The following is a 22833-nucleotide window of genomic DNA, read 5'->3' on the forward strand; positions in this document are numbered from 1 at the left end:
GATTTAAAGGATTCTGAAATGCCTGTTTTAGAAGAGTTGCAGAATAATTATGCTGAGGAAGATTTCTGGGACTCCTTGTCAGTTGTTTCCAGTGCAGAAGGAAGTCAGGCACTAGTAAGGAACACACTCAACACAAATGTTCATTCAGACAGCAGATCCACTGAAAGGGAAAAAACTTAAATTACGTTGTGGAAGAAGCACCTGTACTGGTGACATTGCCTTGATGCTATAGGAAGATGATAGTGTCACTGTTGACAAATGAAATTGTGGGAAAAACTACTTCCTGAGAACATTGTGTAACCCTGAGTGGGTTTTGAATGGGTTCTACTGCAATTCACCATATGAAGTACGTTCTCTCTGACTTTTTTTTTAAAAAAACAGGTTTGAATGTAAACTGGAAATGGAACACTAAATGAGCAGAGAGAGGACAGCAGCATACGAATTGCAGTAAAATGGCTGCAGTTCAACATTTTTGCAGAAATGACTTTGCTATTACTATGAACATTGTTGTTACTTATTAAGTTTGTCTAGATTTAACAAATCTTAATGAACTGTAGCACTTTATGGTAGGATACAATACTAGAAAGAGGATTTGCTCAGTGAGTTGAGTGGGTTGTCACACCATGAATGAATGATCTCGGCTTTTGTTCTGTTTCCTCGGTACTTCTATATAAAGTCTGTCCCTTTACACGCCATACGTTAGCCCCCAGAAAATGCACTTAAAATGTCACATGTGAAAAATTGCTCTGAGAATGGTACTTTATATGTGATAGCATGTTTTCTGTTGTCCCTTTTATTTCTAAGTACCCTTTTAACAAAACAAAAACAAAAAAAATCAGTTACATGAGCTGAATTAAAACCAGTACATTATTTACCTCTTCCCCTTCTCCCCAAGAATCCTCATGGAAGGAGTGCTTACAGAGCAGACAGGTTGAATCACTTCTCCCCTGAGCCTTCTGATTCTTGCACAGGAGTGGTATTCATTTCTTTTGTGACTGTGTGGTGTGGCATCAGTTTCTCTTTAGGCATCACATCTTTACAGTGAAATGAAATCCTAAAGCTTATATCTGACACTAAAATATAATAGGTTTGGCTACTTAGAGAGCCTTCCAGAAGTCATTCATCCAGAGGTGAAAGTGGCCCACTAGAGTGTATTGGCAAGAAGCAGCCACCAGTACTGGCTTGTACACAGCAGATATTAAATCACTGTCACCCTGGACTTTACCTGCAGGGCTGCTGATGGAAGAAGGGCTGCTGTCCTGGGCCCTTAAAATTACCACCGGAGTCCAAGGACTCATTATTACTGGGGCAGCAGCAGCCATGAAAGGGTAGCTGAGGAAGTCTGGTCCCAGTCCTGCCCCTTCTATCTAAGGCCCCATCCTTTCTGGGGGCCCAAATCCCCCGACCTTGCCCAGGGCCCCAGCTGCCCCAAGCTGTCTACCAGTTTATCCCAGTATGTACTTTCACCCATAGTCAACTGAACATGTGAGGTTTGGAAGGTTTGGTTTGAGTTCACATGGGCAAGATGTGTTCAACATAAGACATCCTCAGCTAGTGGATACTAAGAAAGCCCTGGTTTGCTCACTTGTTCAGTTCTGAATGCTAGGAAAGGCATGACTTTGAATGTGGAGCATTGCTATTTGGGAAATAGAGCATCACGAAATGCTTTACACCACTTCATTGTATATGTGAAAATTTTGATGTTAAAAGTGCGATGCTGTATTGGAATAATATTATTTGTACTGATAATAGAAATAATTTAAGTATAGAAAAAGTCATTTAATATGTTTTTATTTTCAAATTTTTTCCCTTCAAATTCCATATAGTTATTTGCTGTTTATTTAGGATCTAATCAATGTGTAATTTTCATATGAAAAGTTTTTTCTTTGTAATTATCAAGAACAAAGATTTGTGTGTATGGGTGTGATAAGCTAGCATTATAGTATGTCCTTTTAGTGCCTCTCTTCTTCATTTTCCCAAATGACCTTTATTCATCAGCAAATAAACTTCACTTATGGTTCCTCAGAGAATTTAAAAATAATCATTGTGGCATTCTGTTCCTGTCTAGGATGGGGAGAAGTGGGTATATGGCTTCAAACTAAAATTCTGCTCATTTCAACCAATATATATGATCAACCAGTATATATGATCAAATGTGATTTGTCACTTTCAAATTCCATGACTTTATAAAATGCTTTTCTATACATTCACCTCATATGTTGAAAATATTGCTTTTACAGTTCTGGTAGTATGGTCTATGTTAAAGTTATTCTAGGGTGCGCTGCTTAGCCTATTCTGAGTGTAGCTCAAAAGAGGTAGCTGCTGCTGCTTAGGGGATACCCAGGGCACCCCAAGGACCACTGATCAGACACACCTTGGGGCCACCCTCAGGACACTGCTTGGGAAGTTCCTGGAACCAGCCATATCTGCTGCTGCTCACATGGTCCTCAGAACCAGCTGTACCAGCTGCTGTGGAATTCAGACTTACAGTAATGTCCATGAAACAACTGCAGCTTTAGTCATGATCCTAATTAAGAGCTGATTGTGTTAAGTTTCTTAATGAATTGGGTGGGGAGAAACTCAGCTATTTTATTTATAAAACCATCCAGTTCTAGTGGCACTATTAATTGAATAGTTCATTACAGCTCTAACAAGGACATGTAAACAATCCTAACATTTTACCTAAATACAATTCTGTGTAGTCTTTTAAACCATGTTCATTACTGTATTCTCAGAACCTACCAATGATGCATTTAGTAATAGGACTACACACCTGTCACAAGCTGGTTGGTTTTTTGAGGTATGTGCAGTATCTTGTTTTGGTAGGATGTTTTTGTTTCTAAAATGTTGTGTTTGAGAAGACTATGGCAAAGACATGCATGTGAATGGAAAGTAGAAAGGTTTGTGGTGATCCTTGGGAGAGAATTTATTCCAGGGTCCTTGGACCAGCCTCCGAGAGAGCTGTATGGGTGACAGAACTAAGATTTATTTCTATTATAGAGAGTTTTATTGTGCTAGAGAAGCATAGTTGTCCAAGATCTTTCTCTGGAACTTTTGGTGGTGGTGTATAGCATGGGTACAGGCTATGAAGTGCTTTGATAAGGACCAAGATCTTGAACTTGATTCAAAATTCTATGGGAAGCCAGCGCATGGTGTGGAGGTGAGCAGTAATGAAAGGAAAACTGTCTGAAGAGCATAATGTAAGTTACATGATTCTGTAGGAGTCTACACTAGCTAGGATGAGCAGTGTTCAGTATTTATCTCTTTTTCCAGATTACTTACGAATATGCTGAAGTGGCAAAATTTGCAGGTACAGATGAAATTCAGTAGTGACAGATACGAAGTAATGTACAATAGAATTCATAAATCCAACTATGCATACAAAATGTTGGTCTAAATTAGCCATTAGCATCCATGACGGATATTGGAGACAACAGTTAAACCTGCAAGTGACTTCTGCCCCATGCTGCAGAAGGTTGAAAACACTTCTATTACTGTAAAGCAAGGAGAATTCCTTTCCACCTCCAGATATGGTGACAAGTTAAACCCTGAACATATGTGCAAGATTTGTCAGGCAGAAAACTCAGTAAAGTAGCTCAGAGCCTTCCCCATCTAGTGTTCCATTACACCAGCCTTTGGAGATACTGCCTGCTAGCAGTCATAGATCAGCTGCATGTAATTGTAGACAATCATATCACACCATCCCCTCAGGAAACTTACCAAGTTCAGTCTTGGAGATATTAAGTTTTTTGCTTTCATGGTTTTCCTTGGATGGTTATTTCTAAAGACAGTGATGGATTAGATAAAAACTGGTAGCACTGCCTTTCCCCCAGGGCTGATCTACCCCTAGTTTGTGTAACACTGCTTAGTAACTGACAGATAAGGCATTAAAACCCCTTCCTATGGACACAATTCTGTCACTAAAAGATGTTTTTATGCCAGTAATAGAAATAAACTATACAGTTATAAAGACCATCTTATATTGATAAAATTGCATCCACAGGAGGGGGTTGTAATGTCTTGTCAGTTTCTATAAACACAGAGTACTACAAACAACTATATATGTCTATCCCCAGGGCTGATCTAATGTAGGTAGTCTGTAGCTTGATTGAATTGTTTTGACTAGTTTTTATACTAGTATAGTAGAAACTATATTCCCACTGCTAGAAACTTGTCTAGAGACCCAGCTATCTTTTACTTGGAGAAGAGCAGCAGCTTAATGCCATCAACTCCCATATATAATATCCACCAATCAGATACACTCCAGAGTGGCTCTACTGAAGCTTCAGAAAACAAGTAGAGAAGTACCTTTTTATAAGAAGTGATGGGTGGGTTCCTGTGTGTGAAATGCTTCAAGGTTCTTGAATGAAATTTGGCACTGTGAAAATGCAACATTTGTCTAGCTTTAATACAGTTCCTCGTTTAACCTGTCAATTTGGTGTGTCCTTTCTGTGTTTTAGTAATTTAAGTTGCTGTTCTACTCCTTTGCCCTCTTCTGGGTGTAGGAGGGATTACAGAAACATTTGGCAGTAAGGCAGATTTCACTTGAACTCTAAATCTGGCTGAAGTAGCCTCATGTTTTTAAATAGCTATCTGCCAGGTATCTCCCAAGAAACTAACCATTAGTTTAATATTAAACATGATTTTAATGTGTGTTCTTTTTTAGGTTGTTGCACTGTGTTTTAATACAAGATAAACTTGGGTACAGCTTGTCTGTTCCTTAATACTCCCACCTTCACTGTGTCATGGTACTGAGCAGTCTGTATCCATATCTTGTTTTTATTCTTAGATTATAAACAATGTCATTATTTGTGTTTGTACAGCACCTACCTCTGTGGAATCCTGGTCCATGACTGGTGCATTCAGGGCACTTTAATACAAATAATAATTCAGCACAACTGCTGACAGATGAAAAGAAGAAATCCAGTCAATGAATCAAAAAGATTGACTAAGTTGAGTCTTTGGCAAACTTTAACAAAACACCTATTTACCTCTCTCCATCAATCTTTTAATAAAAGCCTATTCACTAAACAGTCTTACAATGTTTATCATTGAGGCTACCACCTAATGAGGATGATCTGGAAAGGAGGCATGGCTCGACCTTGATACCCCTACAGCAGTGAGTTGCCTTTTGTGAGATGGAGTTGTGGAAAAGGGGCAAGGAGATTACCAACTAGCAGTAGATAGCTCAACTCAAAAGCAAGAGTATGGCAGTGTGTTAGAAATAGCTGCATTATGTAGATGGCTTGTTTGGGCCCCTCTCTAGCTAGAGCTCCTTTGGTTGTCTTCCTAAGCTCCATTTATTATTGCCTTTCGGTACCGACAGCCACAATAGTACTTGACACAGCACTGTTTCCGTGTGCAAACCTGAGCTTCACTGGGATCAGGGGAGGATGTTATGTAGACAGAATTCCTTTCTGTGCCTTCCTAGCTAGGATGCATAGAGAAGGTCCCTTTGAACACAGAAGTGGAACTAACCATGTCACTTCTCAATTATATTTCAGCTGCAAGAAAGAAACAAGCTACCTTACAAAAGCATTACTAATCTAGATAGTTTCATTTTCAAGAATAACATTTATAGTCACCAGCTCATGGAAAGCTTCAGTTCTAGGATGCTTGGTCCTATAAGCTTGAAGCTAGGAGAGTGGGGAAATAATTTGCCATACTTTCTATTCATGAAACAGCATACTAACATTTTTAAACAGCATAGAGTGTGTTTATACACAGCTTACGTAAAAATTGACAAAGGTACTAGTCTCAGGAATCCTTTATTGTATTTCACTGTAGTTATAATTGAGCAAACACGTTCTATACAATTCACCTAGTTTAATGCCATCAAATGTAAGTTTCAGAATGAACTTGCACAGTTTGATGGACAAATCAGGGCAGAAGTAATAGTCAAGGCAAGGGCACAACTCTCAGCTACAACATTTGCTTCATATTATGCCCCCTAGAAAGACTGACAGAAAGGAGTGGGTGGGAAGAAATCAAATTAACAGGAAAATTAATTGCTGTGTATGGAATAGTTTTCTTGCTGTCAAAGTTACGTTAATACTGCTTGTGGAGCAAGCTTATGGTACATAAAAAATTATAAAAGCTGAGACACAAGATAGTCTCCCTTTATGCTAAATGCTTTATATCTAGGTAAAACTGATAAGAGGATGTCAAACTTGTAATATAACTGTAAAACATATACAAGACCATCCAATATAGATAGAAAAACATCAGCTTCTTCTTCCTTTTGGTCTTCTCCAGTTAGACCTAGTGAGATTGATTGGGGAAACAAGCCCTCGCTTGAGAAGTTTAGCCCAAAGTACCTCCAAGAAATTGCTGTCTTGAAAAAAATACAGTAGTGATTTATTTTTCCACTATATTCCTCTATTGAAATAGACAGTTTCATTAACAATGAGAAAGGGCACTCCTGCCACACATTTCATCAGCAAAAAAATTCGTGAAGAAAAGTGGTATTACTGTAACTTTAAAATATTAATGTTTCATGTGTTCTTCATGTCCAAATATATCAGTTTCAGATGAATTTAGGTTTTTCTTGAATGTAATGGTAAATATAGCTAATGGTATAAGTTAGTGAACACCAGCAAGTGTGCTCAATTTTACAAAGAATCATGCCATTAAATTGTATTTGTGCTATAATTACAGGCTTGAAAATTAATTGATTTGTCATTCACATTTTAACAAAGGGACAAAGTCTCCACCTTTTAAAAATAGTTCAAAAGCTATTCTATATTTGACTTTCATACCTTTATATAAAATTATTAAAATCTCATTCATAGCCCAGGATATCATCACAATTTTTCCCTCTTAACTAACCATACATTTAGCTGAAACACTTTAAGGACTCACTTCTGCTTTGAGGTATCCAACTGGGCACTGCTGCATAGCTTGTAAAATCAGCTATAGCCCACCAGTGCAAAAAGCAATAGTTGATTTGACACAAGTATGGGCTTGATCCTGCAAACTCTTACTTGCTTGAGTAGTTCAACTGAAACTTGTGTTACATGTGTTAGGGTTTGCAGGATTAGATCCTACGTGTTGATGCAAGTTCATGCATCAGCAGAAGTCAGCCTGAAGACTTCAGAAATAAAAATAACATTTGCTTCTAAGATATATACATACCCAGCCATTTATGTACATATTCACAAGTCTGGTCTATGAATAAAAAGGAACTAATTACAGAAACTGTCAAAACATTTTTTTAAATCAAGTTCAATTTAGAGAAAGCAAAAAAAGTAATTGCAACATCGTGAGTATTTAGCAAAATGTAAAATAAAAACCCAAGGATGTCTAGATACAGCATATGATGTAAAGGGCATGGAATTAACACCAACTTTGATATTATACCCATAACTCTTCTGTTCTTCCAAATTTGTAGATCAGAGTACTGTAAGAAAAGAGACATTTACATGTAATGTGGAAAAATGTCATTTGTTTATAGACTAGAAGATACTTGAAATTCAAATTTTGCATATTCAATTTGGGATAAAAATGCTATAAAATATTCTCTAGCTATAGTACATTTACACTCCTGGTGTTAATCTTAGCTCAGTCTCCTTTAACATCTTTAATTCACAAATCTACTTTTCCATATATATAATCCTTTGTGCATATTTGAAAAAAAATGAGATCTGGGATTACAAGCAACTCACCAGACTGTCTCAGAGGCTGTCTGATGTAATTTTAGGTATGAAGTGATTTAGCTAACACCGCTATGCAATCTCTTTTAAAAAAACAGCCACAGTTCAGAGGATTGGAGGGGAGTAAATGGTGTATAATTTTTTGGAAAAAGTACTAGGAGTGATCCACAGAATTCTGGACCAGTAGACCTCACGTGTATAGCTAGCAAACTGTTTAAAAGTTCAACAGAGTAAGGCATCTGAAAAATCATGATAGGGTCTAATCTACACAGTTTCAGCAAAAGAAAATAATGCCACAGTCTCTTAATACAAATAAACTGCCCATAAAGGAAGACTGACTGACAATTTAGATGTCCAAATATGCTTTTACAAGGTTTCTGCACTGGAGACCACTAAAAAATCTAAATGTACATGAAACAAGAGCATGACAAGCATTGTCGGGCTCTAACCTGTCTAGAGGGAGAAAATAGTAGGAATAAATGGCGAGTTTTCCATATGACCAAAAAAATAAAAATACAATTTTTTTAAAAAAATTATAAATGCTTAAAGGTTCTGTAGTAGATATGGGATGTTAAATATCGGTTAACTGACTAGTCGATTCACCTCATGAATTCTTATTGGTTACTCAACTATTCTATAGTTGCCAGGGGTGGGGTCAGCAGCCAGTCCGGCCCCACTCCCGAGGAGCTCCCTTCCACTCTGGGCTGCTGCCTCTGTAGTGAGGGATGCCAAGTGGGAACTGGTCCATGAGGGGAGCCAGTTTAAAAATCAGCTCCCCTCATGGACTGGCTGCCTCTCACCCTGCACTCTGATATAGAGGCAGCGGCGTGGGGTAGCAGCAGGTCCTCTGCAGAGGGTTGGTTGAGTTCCCAGGCCAGAACTGAGCTGGACTGCCTGCTTGCCTGGCTCCTAATATACTTCAAATGCAGAGTCACAGCAGAGGTACTTACTTGACCCGACACAAGCCAGGACTGAGCCAGGCTGCTGGCCAGCTTGCTAAAAATTTACTGGAGGGGGAGGAAGAGCATGCGTGTAGTCTATAGCTTTGCTTATCGGTTAATCGACTACACTATTACATCCCTATACTAGATCCCATGTTATTCAACATTTTATAACCATCTAGAAAGAGGAGTGAGCACTGAGGAAGAGGACACTGTCATTTAGGTTAGTCAACACTACAGAAAGACATAAACAAGCCAGATGAATGGTCAATATGATGACAAATGAAACTCAGTTTTGATAAATGCAAAGTAATATACACTGAATGGAAAAAACAAAACTATTCATACCTTATCAAGAGTTAATTTTATCAACCCTGGAAAGCATGAGAGTGACTGTATTCAGCTCAATGAGCAGCTGCAGTCAAAGCAAACAATGTCAGACTATAAGTAATGGATGGAGAACAGCAATCACTACGATATCTTAAAATGACTAGTACTGCATTAAGTTCTCAGAAAGGTTACTGCTGAATTAGTGGTTCAGAAACAGGCAATGAAAATTATCAAAGACCTGGAAAAAAAATCTCATGTGAAGAGAGAATGAAAAGATACCATTGTTCACCTAAAAAAGGAGATTAATATGGTTTAGGGAGGCTAGATCAGGAACTTCTGTTCTCAATGTTCCGTAACACAAATACAAGGGGACTTTCAATGAAATTAGGTGAGAAATTCAGAACTGGTTTAGTATTTTCCCCCACACAGTATATAATTAGACTGTGGAATTTATTGACACAGGAAGTCACTAAGGCAAAGAAATCAGCAAGATTAAAAAAGGAACTATAATATACTTATTATAATATCCAGAGTTGTCATAATTATGCATTTTTAACATATATTAAACTCCACACTTCAGGCTTATTAGAGACCAAGATGAGATTTAATGGGGGCAGATCACTCCCACATCTGCCTATTGTGGAGTTAACACACTCATCTGAGGCTTTTGGAGACTTGAGAAGCCCAGATTCAGTGATCAGTTACAGCTGGGCCATCCCTAGGTTTGCAAGACCCTGGTGAAGAACAGAGAGATGTGAGACCTCATACTGACTTTCATAGCTTGCATATTTTAAAATAGGAGTATTTGGTATGTAAACCTCATCTTAGAGATGCTTTTTATTAACAAAGATTTCAGGAGGGTTTCACCAGCTCAAATGTGATAAGACAAGATTCAAAAACTAGGATAGACCTCCACATTTCATTTTTCCCCCAAGTATAGAAGTAGTGAGGGATGGGCCAGGGTGAATGTTGGTTGTTGATGCTGACAGAGTGGTAGACTAAAGTCAATGGAACTGGCTGTGGTGCTTAAATATGGATGTAGGTCACTTACTGTAGGGCTTAAATATGGATGTAGGATCCCAACTTTAGCTTTAAAAAAAAAGAGCCTAACTTTCTCCTTTAACATTTACTAAAACTACTTAATTGTATGAGAACAAGAAAACTTTATACTCCTTTGAGAAGAAAGAAACGTGTTTAGAGAGTAAAATGGAAATGGACTTTAGCTTGGCATAGCATGAAAACAAGTAGGTTACTTGCTTTGTAACATGACTGGATAGAAGAAGATAGATCTCAGCAGTGGTTTGAAATGCTCAGGCATAAGACATAAATAACTTACCTAAAAAATATCAATGCATTTTGAAAAAACACAGCTAATCCTGGGTACACATTTGTGTCTACAAAATAAAAGCGAAAGATATATTAAGTTTAGAATACTGGAAACATGTATTTGAGATTTTATTCTTACTGTCACCACCCTGACATAAGCAAGTATATTTCTCCATGCAAGAGAATGGACAGTGGAAGATGGCACTAACCTGTCTCACAGGGGTATTATGAGGCTAAATACATTAAAGACAGTGAAGCACTCAGATGGCTATTGTAATGAAGTCACATAAGTACCTAAGGTAGATAGCAACCATCACTGTTAACTTCTAGCACTGATTGTACTTCCAAAAACTGGCACTCTCTGGTCTGGCAACATGACCCCAGATACTCCTGGGCCAGAGTCGAGAGACTTAAAGGCAGGAGGACCTGCCAGGGGCTGGAGCAACGGGTCAGAGACTGGCTGGAGGCAGTGCAAGACCAGAGCTGGAGCCCTGTAGCAGCCTGTGGCACGGGCCAGGATGGAGTCTCTGGCAGCATGCATCGGCAATCTCCGGGAGCTTGAAGCTGCAGTCCAAGCCCCATGGCAGAGCAGGACCGGAGTCCCCCGGCAGCTTCCTGGAGTGCTGGGTTGGAGCCCGGCAGCAGCCCCTTCGAGCATGGGGATGGAATTGAGCCTCGCAGCAGCCTACTGGAGCACAGGGCTGGGGCCAGAGCCCTGCAGCAGCCCCCAGATGTGAGGGATCAGAGCCGGAGCACCAAAACTGATCCTGGATGCGTGGAGCTGGAGCCTCTGCTGCCCAGGAAGCCAGAAGCAGCTGGGCAAGCAGGCCAGCCAGGTTAGGGGTGCAGGAGACTGAAGGGGATGTTGGGGCAGCCTGCCAGCAGCAGGCAATAGACTTGGGAGCCGGTGGCATGAGACCTCTCCTAGAGCAGTAAATTATCTCGTTCGGACCAGTCAGGTTCCAACGGTGCTGGACCAGAGAGGTACAACTTTTACTTACACAAGTGATTGTAAATTAGAACACAGACATTGCAATACAATATGTTACATAGATGACCATGTAAGATGTGAACAAAATAAGGTCCTGACAAATAAATGGAAATGTTCACAAAGCAATAAAAGTCTGCAGTTAGAACCACAAAACATTCTGTGACTTCTTGTGTTCTGAGTTTCCCCATCCCTTAGCTGAGACAGAAAGTTTTATTCATATGCAAAATATAAGCATTAGTTAAAGTATATGAGTAATGACTATAAGCATATTAGATAAAAAAAGGAACTGATTAATAGAGTTTCACTAAACCCTTAGGCTGTGTCTACATTGGCAAGATTTAGCGCAAAAGCGGCTGCTCAGGGATAAGTCCTCTTGCACAAGTGTTCTTGCGCAAGAGGCCACTGTAGACAGGTAACATCAATTTCTTGTGCAAGAAAGCCCGATGGCTAAAATGGGCTTGCACAAGAGAGCGTCTACACTGGCACAGATGCTTTTGCGCAAAAGCAAATCTTTTGCACAAAGGCACATGCCAGTATAGATGCTCTCTTACTCAAATACTCTAACGCAAAAACTCTTGCATTTAGAGTATTTGCACTAAATCTTGCCAGTCTAGACGTAGTCCTCGAGATGGATGCTTCCCTATAATATTTGAAAAGGAACTACAGGCAGTCCCCGAGTTACGCGGATCCGACTTATGTCGGATCCGCAGTTACGAACGGGGCCCTTCCTCTCCCTGGTCTCCAGCAGACCAGGGAGAGGAAGCAAAGCGGCGGAACACGCGGGCAGCGGACAGGGCTGTCCGCTGCCCACACGCTCCGCGGCTTGGCTCTGCTTTGCTCTGCTTTGCCCCCCCCCTCCGCCCCGTCCCCCTGGTCTGCAGACCGGGGGGGGGGGGGGAAGCAGAGCCAAGCCGCGGAGCGTACTCCGCAGCTTTGCTCCGGACACCTGTGGTACAGCAGCTAGGGCGCTGCCAGTTGGTCCCGTAGCGCCGCTCTGGGCCCTACTGGACGAACCGGGCAGCACCCCAGCTGCTCTGCCCCAGGCGTCCTGATTCAGCCACTGCTGGTCAGTTTCAGCAGCGGCTGAATCAGGATGCCTGAGGCAGAGCAGCTTGGGTGCTGCTGGGTTGGTCCAGTAGCGCCGAGGAGCGACGGCGCTACTGGACCAACCCAGCAGCACCCCAGCTGCTCTGCCCCAGGTGTCCCCAAGTCAGCCGCTGCTGAAACTGACCAGTGGCTGACTACAGGAAGCCCCTGCCCTGGGCTTCCTGGAATCAGCCGCTGATCAGTTTCAGCAGCAGCTGACTTGGGGATGCCTGGGGTTCTTAAGTTGAATCTGTATGTAAGTCAGAACTGGCGTCCAGATTCAGCCGCTGTTGAAACTGATCAGTTTCAGCAGCGGCTGAATCTGGATGCCAGTTCTGACTTACATACAGATTCAACTTAAGAACAAACCTACAGTCCCTATCTTGTACGTAACCCGGGGCCTGCCTGTACTAGTTTTGTATGCTTAAACACAAATATTCAAAGTTTCACAGGGATGGAAAGTTATCTTAGTAGACATAGTAACATAAGTTCAAGCATCAAGACTATAGACTACATAGCATTACATGTATGTAGTTGTTTCTTCACAATAAGTCTCTAAAATCAGTATAATAAAGAGCTAAGAATTACATTTACAGTTTCTCAGTCTGAGCAATACTATGGCTCCTTTACTTACCTGATATTCTGAACTTGAAAAAATCACAACATCATCAACAGAAGATATACATGTATACCAGTGGTAGGGATGTAAAATCCTACTTAACCAGTGCAGAGCTACTTAACCTATGGTGCAGGGCTGCTCCAACTGGGCCAGGCCTGTCATGCCGTGAGGCTGTTCCGGCCTGGCTGGGCCAAGCCCTGCCAAGGGTTGGAGCTGCTAGAGCCAGGCTGGGTTCACCAGAGATAGGGAGGTGCTTTACTCTGGCCGGGCCAGAGTACCATCCCCTGACTGCAGAAAGCTTGCATCCCTAACTGGAGGTGGAATTTGCCATTGAATCAACAGTAGAAATTAAACAGGTACTGTATCTATAGACTTTTTTGCTGCCGCTTTGGAAATGGTCCCTCCCTCTGTTAAAATGCAGTAGGAAAAGAGCCTTACTTTGTGTGACATATGCTCCAAAAAGGATCCACATTGAAGCAATAAGTGAACCAAACATCAACATGAAACCAATAAAGAGCCATACACGAGCACCTGCAAGAAAATATTAAAAGTTTTAAAAATAATTTTCTGATCAGTAGAAGAACATGTATTATAAAAAGAGTGGTCCTGCTCAGCTCATCCTGTACATGGAGGGAAGCTCTGGGAGAAAAATAATCTCCACTAGGTTACCCTGGCAGAGTTTTGAACACATCATCGCCCCAGGGAGAAGACAGACAGTATTAGCCTCGCTTGATGTAACAGGTTGCAGGTTCTGCCACCAAATCTGGGGGATCCCCAGGTATTCACAAAAGTCCAGGGCCATCTGTGAACAGGCCCAGTGCCTCAAGTATGGCTCTGACCCCAACAGCACTCCCCACATCCCAGCAGTGAATCTCCAAGTGTAACCTGGGTGGGAGAGGAATTCCAAAAGAAGAGATAACAGAACTCCTAGCTATGTTATCTTAGTTCATGTGAACCCCTCTGGCCGCAGCCTGGAGTTCACTGAGTCTCCATTCCATACAGGCTCCAGACAAAGAACAGCCTGCACCTTGTGGAAGTGGGAGAAGGAATAGCTATATGCAAATGATCATCATGAACAGAAATAGAGGTACAATCCAGCCAATATTAACAGGCAAGGGTACATGAGCAGGTGATGAGGCCTGGGATGGACTGTGTTTTTTTTTTTTAAATCTTGCTGTATGTAAAAAATGCAGAGAAATGTGTAAAAAGTGAAAATAAACCCTGTACACAAGAGCCCCATGGCAGCCCTGCCTGCCTATAGAAGCCCTGAGCAAACAGTTACAGAATGGCCATGCAGGGTAATGTCTACACTCTCCAAGTTCAACTAGTTGGGCTTTGTGCTGGCTTGAAATAACCCAGTACTAATGGAAGGTTTTGGGGGGGAAAGAGGGACACTGGATTTGCAGAATCCCCCCACCTCCCACATAGACAGCATGGATGGGTAGCAGCCACTTTTCCAGTCCACAAACTGGAGTGACTGTACTACAGAATTCATGTTCGTACTTCAAAAATGGGGGAAAATATTTTTCAGGGGATAACAAGAAGGGAACTTTTTTGTAAATGTTATGAGGTTATCATAAAATTCATTACAAACCATAGTTGTTTTCATTTAGCTCTTTTAATGATGATTAAATAAATCACTGACCTGTTCTTCCTAGACATCCATCGCTGTAGCTATCTCCTCTCACCTGTGCATTTGATACAGCATTTATCCTGGGACAAAAAAAACCCTCAAATATATGTTTATAAGACTAAAGCTTATGAGAAAATCCATATGAAAATTGTTAAAAACAAAATTAAACCTTAAGTTATTAGGCAGCTTATTCCTTTCTAGTCACACAGTTTAAGCACTTTGTTTAGACCAGATCCTGCCAATGGACCCACGGGGGCAGATTACTAGACCCACACAGAACTTCAGTGAAGTCCATGGTATGCTCTTAGAAGATGCATGACTGCCAGGCAATAAGGATCTGAGCCTTGTTTAAGTGTCCTTTTTAAAAAAGTATATCTGTAATATATTCTCAATTTAAGTTAAATGCATTTTTTTAAAGTTAAAGCCACCCCAAATAGGTTTGTGGGATGATTGTGATGAAGACAGTAGCATTAGGTACTCAATTACTAATTACAACTAATGGTTTACAGAAAAGGTAGGCAATAATTTTTGCCCAGGGGCCACTTCAAAATTTTTCAAAGTAGTCCTGGGCCACTTCAAATCTAGACTGTAGAATGGTGGTTAAGTTTTCCATTCTGTACAACTAGGCATCTATACATTTGCAGAAGCAAGTATCTTTTTAAATATGGAATTATCACTAGCATACTTACATGAAAAAAGCTAATGTGGAAAACACTCCACAGGTGTGGAATGCATGGTTCATTTGTTCTGGTTTAGGATATACTACTGCAGCATCTATCATTATCCACCAGCCTGTGAAAAACTAGAGAAACAATGAAACCATGACATAGTATTCTGAAGCTGACTGGGTGAGAATACATGCTGAGAGCTTAATATTTTGTGCATGTTACTAACAATATTCTTCTTTTCACAACTGCATGCTTAAAAAATAAAGTTTGTTGGCATGTACGTTCTGTAATCCAGTGAAACTGAAAAAAGTTAACTTCTGACATTTTCAATGCAGTTTTTGGAATTTAGCTATAAATCTATTAACATTAAAGAAAAAGACTTGGCTAGATTACCTTCATTGCCTTAAAAATATGAACATATACTCCCAATATATGCATGACATAGCCAGGTAAAATGTAAGTGCTGTAATATACCTTGTTATGCCAGACACACACATCACATAGGAGTCCTAGTCATGTAGTAAACAGAACAAAAAACAAGGCTATGCCCAGTGATCTTTCAATGCTAAATATAAGAGACAACAACAGGTGAAGACAGGCTGACCAACCAACAAGGGAGTGTGAAGAAACAATTCTGGATAGCCTGATCGGCTGCAGTCTCAACACACAAATCACATTGTATGCCTCACAGCAAAGAAGAGTTTTAAGAACAAATATGATGGAGGATAATGAGTTAGTTTTGTGGATGTTTATAGGGAGTTCTCTCTCAAGTGTAAGGTGCAATATGGGAGAAAATATAAAGGTGTTTAAAAAATAAATAAGAGACTGCAGCTGGCATCATTCCAGAGATAGGAATCTAACTTTCAATACTCCTTTAAATGTTAAAAGTAGGATGTGTATATAGCCATTAAAGTCTTTGAAAGTGAATACATACTTTCCAATAATTTAACACTTTTTAAAAGTACCGGAAAAGGAAGCAGTACATCAGATTCAGGTGAACTGCAAGGCTTTGTCTTCACTGCAAATTCTTTCAGCAGAAATATGCTAATGAGGGACTCATTAGCATAAGCCATGATCTCATTAGCATATTTTCTGCCATTTCTTTTTCACAAAGGGTTTTTGCGCAAAAAGAAGCAGTGTGGACGGAGAGGCATAAGGATCTTGTGCAAAACAGGAGGGTTGCGCAAAAAAACCCCTTCCACACTGCTTCTTTTTGCGCAAAAACCCCTTACACAAAAAGAAACAGCAGAAAATATACTAATGAGATCGCAACTTATGCTCATTAGCATATTTTCTGCCAGAAGAACTTGCAGTAAAGACGTAGTCCAAAGGTTTTGCTAAACAAACTTGTAAAATGTGAAAATATATAGGTTTAAGAATGCAGTTAGCACTGCTATTTAATAAGATTTGGCCTAGGAACATTTTATTTATTTTGACAGATTAATGAAGTATTAATGCCACATTAAACAAGATGACAAATCTAGTTTTCTTGTCTACTCTGAATACTTACCAGTACACCTGCAACCACTGAAGCAACTGCATTTCTTCTTTCACTCCAGTCAATACACTCACACTCTGGCCATCGGAAATTGTCTAGGAATCCTGCCATTCTCTAATGGTTAGATTTTTTTTCTTTAAATTTTCATTGACTGTTGAATCCTAAATAGTTTAGCAAAACAGACAATATAGACATTTTATGATCTTTTCCTTTTAAAAAAATATTTGACAAGTTTCTTAAAGATAGCATCCAATTAAAAAAGCATTTTTCTCAAATCAAATTTGAGCTAAAATTTTGGTTTTGAAAGAACATGCTTTTTACAAACTAACATTTTTTTTACAATTAAAAAAAATATATAAAACCTACAACCCAAACAATAAGGTGTTATGCTAGCACATGAGCACTTAAAGGCGATTAGAAATTGAACAGTATTTTAATTGTCCAAACTGACAGAAATGCAAAAGTTAAAAAGCAAAACAGTTTAAGAGGGAAAAGGAAATATGAATTTTAACCTGAGAGTGTCACTTAAAGGCTCAACCATCTTTCAACCACTACAAATACTCTTCTAGTTAAAAATAGAAATATAGCAGATGCAAAGGCATTTAAGAAATCCTGGGAAATGCATAATAATTTGTCTTTAGATCAGATTATCTATTAAGTTAGATTCCAGAATACCAGCTGTATTCAGAAACTGAGGATGTGTGGGGAATAGTGCACTCACATCACAGACAGAGGGAAATAACCTTGCTGATTTAGCTAAGGAAGAGTGCTAACAAAGATCTGAAGGATGTCTTATTTAGTCCTTCTAGACCAGGGGTGAAGAATCGATGGCCTGCAGGCTGGACTAGGCCCCTGGCAAGCTTGGGGCTTCCCCTTAACCAGGGGCAAGCCAGCGCTTGGGTTCCAGCCCCACGGCAAGTCTCAAAGTGCTGGAAGTCCCGAGCCTCAGTGCTACAACTGACTGTCAGTGAGGTGTCCATGTCTCTCTTTTTTTATTTTCACTTCTTACTTGTGTGTGTTCCCCAACTGATTTTTCTGTGGATCAGTGGCATTTGACTGAAACACACCTTCACCCCTCTTCTAGACCAAGGAGGGAGATGCAGTGCTGCACAATTTTAAAAGAAGACTAAAACAGGGATAATTACAGAGAAAGCTATAAATAACTGAAAACTGAAGTGAAATAATGGGGCCTCAAACTATTTACCGGCTGATTAGTATCTATAAAAGTTTCTACTGTTCATAGTTTATTACATTTTAATCCTTATAATATATCCTCCATTTGCATATTCCTTACATTTAATATTGTATAGGCCAGGGGTAGAGAACCTCTGGCCCCCGAGACTTAGCTCCACTCCCCAGCACTGGGGAGCCCCTGCTGTCCCACTGCCCGCTGGAGCACACAAAATCTACTAGGTTGGGCTCCCTTAGGCTCTGTTGTAGGAGAGAAATGTGAGGAGTATCTTTCTCCTTCTCAGTCAGGGGCCACATTCCCTACCTTGATATAAGTTTTTATACTTGGTTTTAGGTTTTTTTCCCCCTTAAAAAGTGTTAAGAATTAAAATATTTAAAAGATTTACATAGCATATTAGCAACTCACAGCAGCATTCCTTATATCTAATTATTGTAATAGCTGTTAATCATTCCTTAAACTATACTGAATAATCTACAAATATTGTTTAACTGTGAATTATGATTAACAGTTAGCTGTCTTAACTAAAGTACAGGAAAGACTGTTGTGGAGGCTTTTAAATTCCATTGTTATCAAGAAAAATCCCCTATTGAAGGTCAAAGGAAACTGAAATCAAATACTCAGTATCGGCCTACACATCACTAAAGGACACATCTTGTAAATTAAATATTTATAGAACAAGAAATTCTGAATCTAGCATTACACTTTCACCAATGAAAAAATTAAAAAACAACAAATGGTCCTGGCAGCACCTTAGAGACTAACAAAAAAAATGTAGATGGCACCATGAGCTTTCATGGGCACAACCCACTTCTTCAATGTTATGGTGACATTTTAAATCACTAAAGCAATCCTTGAATAACTGGGTTGCTTTCCATACACTCTAAATTACTGTACTGCACAATTTTAAAAAAAGAATTTGAAACAGCTCTAACAGATATAAATCCAAGATCCAGCTCTTACCTAGAGGGTTCCCAAAAAATCACATTCCTTCCAACTTTTCCACTAGCACGCTCGTTGTCTGTCTATTTGTATCAAAATCCTATGTTGGTTCCCACTATGCTTCCTTCTCTGTCTTACCCTTAAGTTGCTGATGGTTCTTATAATTTCTTCATTTCATTTCAACTCCTTGTAGCTCCTGTTTCCTTCCTTCCCTCCTTCACTGATCTCCCTCTCAGAATGTACAAGTCCATATCTAATCCTCTCATTACCACTTTCTCCATGATTTATGTATGGTACTGCAGCCATTAATTACAACAGAACAGTGCATTTTATTAAGGCAAAATTAACTTTAACCAGAAATACACCCTATGTTACTTATTCAGACTCCAATATTCAAAGAATCTAGCTAAAGATTCTGGCCTGCCAATGAGAGCATCTCTCCTCTGAGTATGCTAAAATGGGTGACCAAATTTCTAGATACCTATCCTATCTTGAAGCACTTTTCTTGTGCACATACTTGGTGTAAAAGCTTTTAGAGTACAAACACAGCCCATATTTTTTCTCTTACAGTTCCCCAGGAGAATGGGTCACATTCCTAATTGTGTAAAATACAGAATCTAGCTGCTAACAAAAAATACCTTTAATAAGTAGGATTTTGTTGTAAGATGAATCTCTAATAATTTCCTACCCAATCCATCTAATTCCTTGATACAAGAACTACATATGCAAGCATGTTATCCTTCTCCCATAAACACTCCATCACGGTGCTTTCCGAGTAGCAGAAATATAACGGATCTTCACTGGAGTCAAATGCCATCTTGTTTGTAATTTATAAAAAAAAAAAATCTTTATAGAAGCCATACAATTTGAAAAGATATATCCACTTTCCCAAATAGAGACCCAGTCATCCAAATGTTTGTCCTAATCCCGCTCTCATCTCTTCACTTGGGTTGTAAGGACACAGAAATAACTGTCAGATCTTACCCACAACAGATAGTCACTTTGATATTTCCTAGGAATAATTTCCTAATTATTGAAGTAGCTAGGGAGAGGATCTTGGTGACAGCAATTTAGAAAATTTGTCCAAGGCTGCTAATGTGGACTGCATGTGGAAGTGACATTTTATTTATGGTGACCTAAGCTTCTTTTTAACCCAACAATTACAGGTTGGGCCTCCCTTGTCCTGCATCCTCAGGACCTGACTGGTCCTGAACAAGGGGATTTGTCGAATGAGGGAAGGTCCCTCCCAACATGGCCCATGCTGCCACTGGGTAGAACTGCAGCCGAACCCTGCTGCTGTCTGCCTGGCCATGGCTCCCTAGGCTAGCGCTCTAGAGCTGACAAAGCTCCACAGCTTCTAGGGCTGACACGGATTCTTGGGCTGAGGCTCCGTGGCTGCCGGGACTCTGAGGCAGTCAAAAGAGCCACGCTGCTCCATGTGCTGCCCCTGCTGAACACTGCTTCCGCACTTCTATTAACCAGAAACGGACCAATAAGAGCCCAAGGAGGGAAATGCCTGCAGGTAAGAGTCACACAAAGCTGCTTGCATGCCTCTGCCTAGGAACCGGACCTGGTGCTGGCTGCTTCCTGAGAGCTGCGTAGTTTGCAGCACCAGAACAGGCATGAAGCCTACCACTGTACTCCCCCGCTCCATCACTGACTGGGAGCCACAGGACCTAAGCCCACCTCCCAAACCTGTGCCTCAATCCCCTACCCCAAGCTTCCTGCAAATCCAGAACCCCCTTCTGGATCCCAAACCCCTCATCTCCAGCCCCACCCACAGCCCTGACCCCTGCACACCAACCCTGCCCCAGCCCAAAGCCCCCTCCCAAACCTCATACCCAGCTCTATTGATCATGGGCATCAACAATTTTCTTCAACTGGGTCGCCAGAAAAATGTTTGAAAACCACTGCTTTAGGGTGATCCACCAAGTGTGTAAGGAAATGGCTACAACATTAGTAATTTACATACATTCACTTTTCAACCAGACCATGTTTAGGGGAGGACTAAGAATTATAGCACCAGTAGGTAGGACAAAACCACAAAAGCATCACTGAAATGTTGTATTTCAGAAACAAACAATAGCTATGCATTGCCTTGCTATGAGACTTCAATATATTTAGTTTAGTCACAGTGATATAAATCTTTGTACTTTATTTGCCTAGAAATAGCATGCAAGAGTCTACAAGAGCAACTGCCATTCAACAAACAAGAATGAGACTCAAAATATACCAATTGAAGGATCCACACAACTGGTTGTGACACAGTACATGAAGATTAAAGGCAAAGTTATATGGCTGTCCATTCCTCACAGAGTTATGCCTACACTCCAATGAAGTGAAATCTATATTCTTCTCTCCCTGCCAGATTGGATTCATTTTCTTTTATGTTTGTGTTAATACGTTCATAGATTTCTGTAGGTTGTCGGTATAAATTATTCATATTCATGATGCAAGAATGTCTTTGCCCGTAGCATTTTGCACATATAATACAGATCTCCTGCTACAATCTTTTATCTGCTTAAATCTGAAAACTAGAAAATAATACAATTGTTACTTAAATTAAACTTCAGCAAAGATATGTAGAACGTAAGCCAACGTATCTCCAGTAATATTAATGCCTTATAAATGATAGATTTTCCCACACTGAAGTCTTTTAAATTTATTGTGTCAGTGAGATATGAGCTTCATAGAATTGGTTTGCATATTAATATTTTACTGCTCTTGAAAAAAAAGCAGCTATTGATAGACAAAGAATGAAAACTTATGAGACACCTGCTTGTCTATCCGCAGCAAGTCATTATTAAAAATGAACCCACTAGTAAACTCTGTGATTACTCTTCTAGTAAGGAGCACAGCAATTACCCCCAACTGATGAAACGTAGAGTACTGGGATTCTTACCAAGATTTTGGCACCAGTACCTGCTAGGGATGTCAACATGCAGTTGACAATACAATTAACCGATAAGCCTAGATTTATCGGTTAATCTTGTTGACCGCATGCATTTCCTCCCCTCCCCACTTTGCTGCCTCTGACACAGAGGCAGCAAGGGGGAAGGGGAAGAAGCAGGACATGGTGCTCGGAGGAGCTACAACCTCTATCAGAGGCAGCAGCATAGGGCGGAGGCTGCTACCAAAGCAGCCTCTGTCTGGGGGGAGCTCAGACCACCCGAAGGCTTTGTAGCAGCCTCTCCCATTCCCTTCTGCCTCACAGCAGCATCTGTCTGCTGGGAGTTTGGACCCAGCCCTGTGGACAGGGGCTGCTGCCTTTGTATCAGGGGCAGCAGTGTGGGCGTCAGGTAGCCAGTCTGCGCAGGGAGCTGGTTTTTAAACTGGTTCCCCTTGAAAACTGGCTCCCCGCTCTGCTGCTTCTGATACAGAGGCAGCAGCATGGTGTGGCGGGGACTCCCCAGGAGTGGGTCTTGAGAGCTATGGCTGCCAGCCCCACCCCTAGGGACTATAGAATACTTGAATAACCAATAAGAATTCACGTGGTTATTCGACTATTCAATTACCCTCTAACATTCCTAGTACCTGCTCCTAAACCTATTGTTAATGGATTTAGTGCTTGATAAATATGAAGTCCCTTCTATACCCATCTGACAGCTGGAAGGGAGGAGGATTCACCTTCATCCCAACCCCAACCACAGAGCTTCCTGGCTGCTATAGGTGTCTGCTAGGTTAGCCTTTTCCCAATCAACTGGTTAATACAAGAGTTGGGTCATCACAATTCTATTCCTCACCCAGCTTTCCCAACTCCTCCTCATACAAATTCCAATACCTTCCTCCATTGCACCTCAAATGCTGCCCAGATAAGATTGAATTTGACATGATTGTCAGTTTCACAGCATCCAGCATTGTCAGTATCATCAGTGAAACTAACTAAACTTATTATTTTCATATTTATTTTCACAGAAAAAAGATACTGAGGAACATTTAGGAAATAAACTAAAATACT

The 22833-nt window shown here is 40.4% G+C and overlaps 2 protein-coding genes across 3 annotated transcripts in view; one reads left to right on the top strand and one right to left on the bottom strand.

Moving 5' to 3' along the window:
- IFNGR2 (interferon gamma receptor 2) overlaps positions 1–7401 on the top strand; it is a 34174-nt gene extending 26773 nt beyond the window's left edge. Inside the window, exon 7 of the mRNA XM_075911074.2 lies at positions 1–7401. Within this exon, the coding sequence (XP_075767189.2) occupies positions 1–180 (180 nt within the window). The 3' untranslated portion in view covers positions 181–7401.
- TMEM50B (transmembrane protein 50B) overlaps positions 5753–22833 on the bottom strand; it is a 22474-nt gene continuing 5393 nt past the window's right edge. For both annotated transcript variants that reach the window (XM_006126034.5, XM_006126033.5), the window contains 6 exons: positions 16757–16905; positions 15268–15380; positions 14591–14658; positions 13384–13476; positions 10260–10317; positions 5753–7399 (listed from right to left, as the gene is read on the bottom strand). In XM_006126034.5, coding sequence (XP_006126096.1) covers positions 7354–7399; positions 10260–10317; positions 13384–13476; positions 14591–14658; positions 15268–15380; positions 16757–16855 — 477 coding nt within the window. In that variant the 5' untranslated portion in view covers positions 16856–16905 and the 3' untranslated portion in view covers positions 5753–7353. The remainder of the gene's footprint in view (positions 7400–10259; positions 10318–13383; positions 13477–14590; positions 14659–15267; positions 15381–16756; positions 16906–22833) is intronic.

Source organism: Pelodiscus sinensis, chromosome 1 (genome assembly GCF_052426305.1).
Source record: "Pelodiscus sinensis isolate ZL-2025 chromosome 1, ASM5242630v1, whole genome shotgun sequence".
In the NCBI taxonomy this organism is placed as follows: Eukaryota; Metazoa; Chordata; order Testudines; family Trionychidae; genus Pelodiscus; species Pelodiscus sinensis.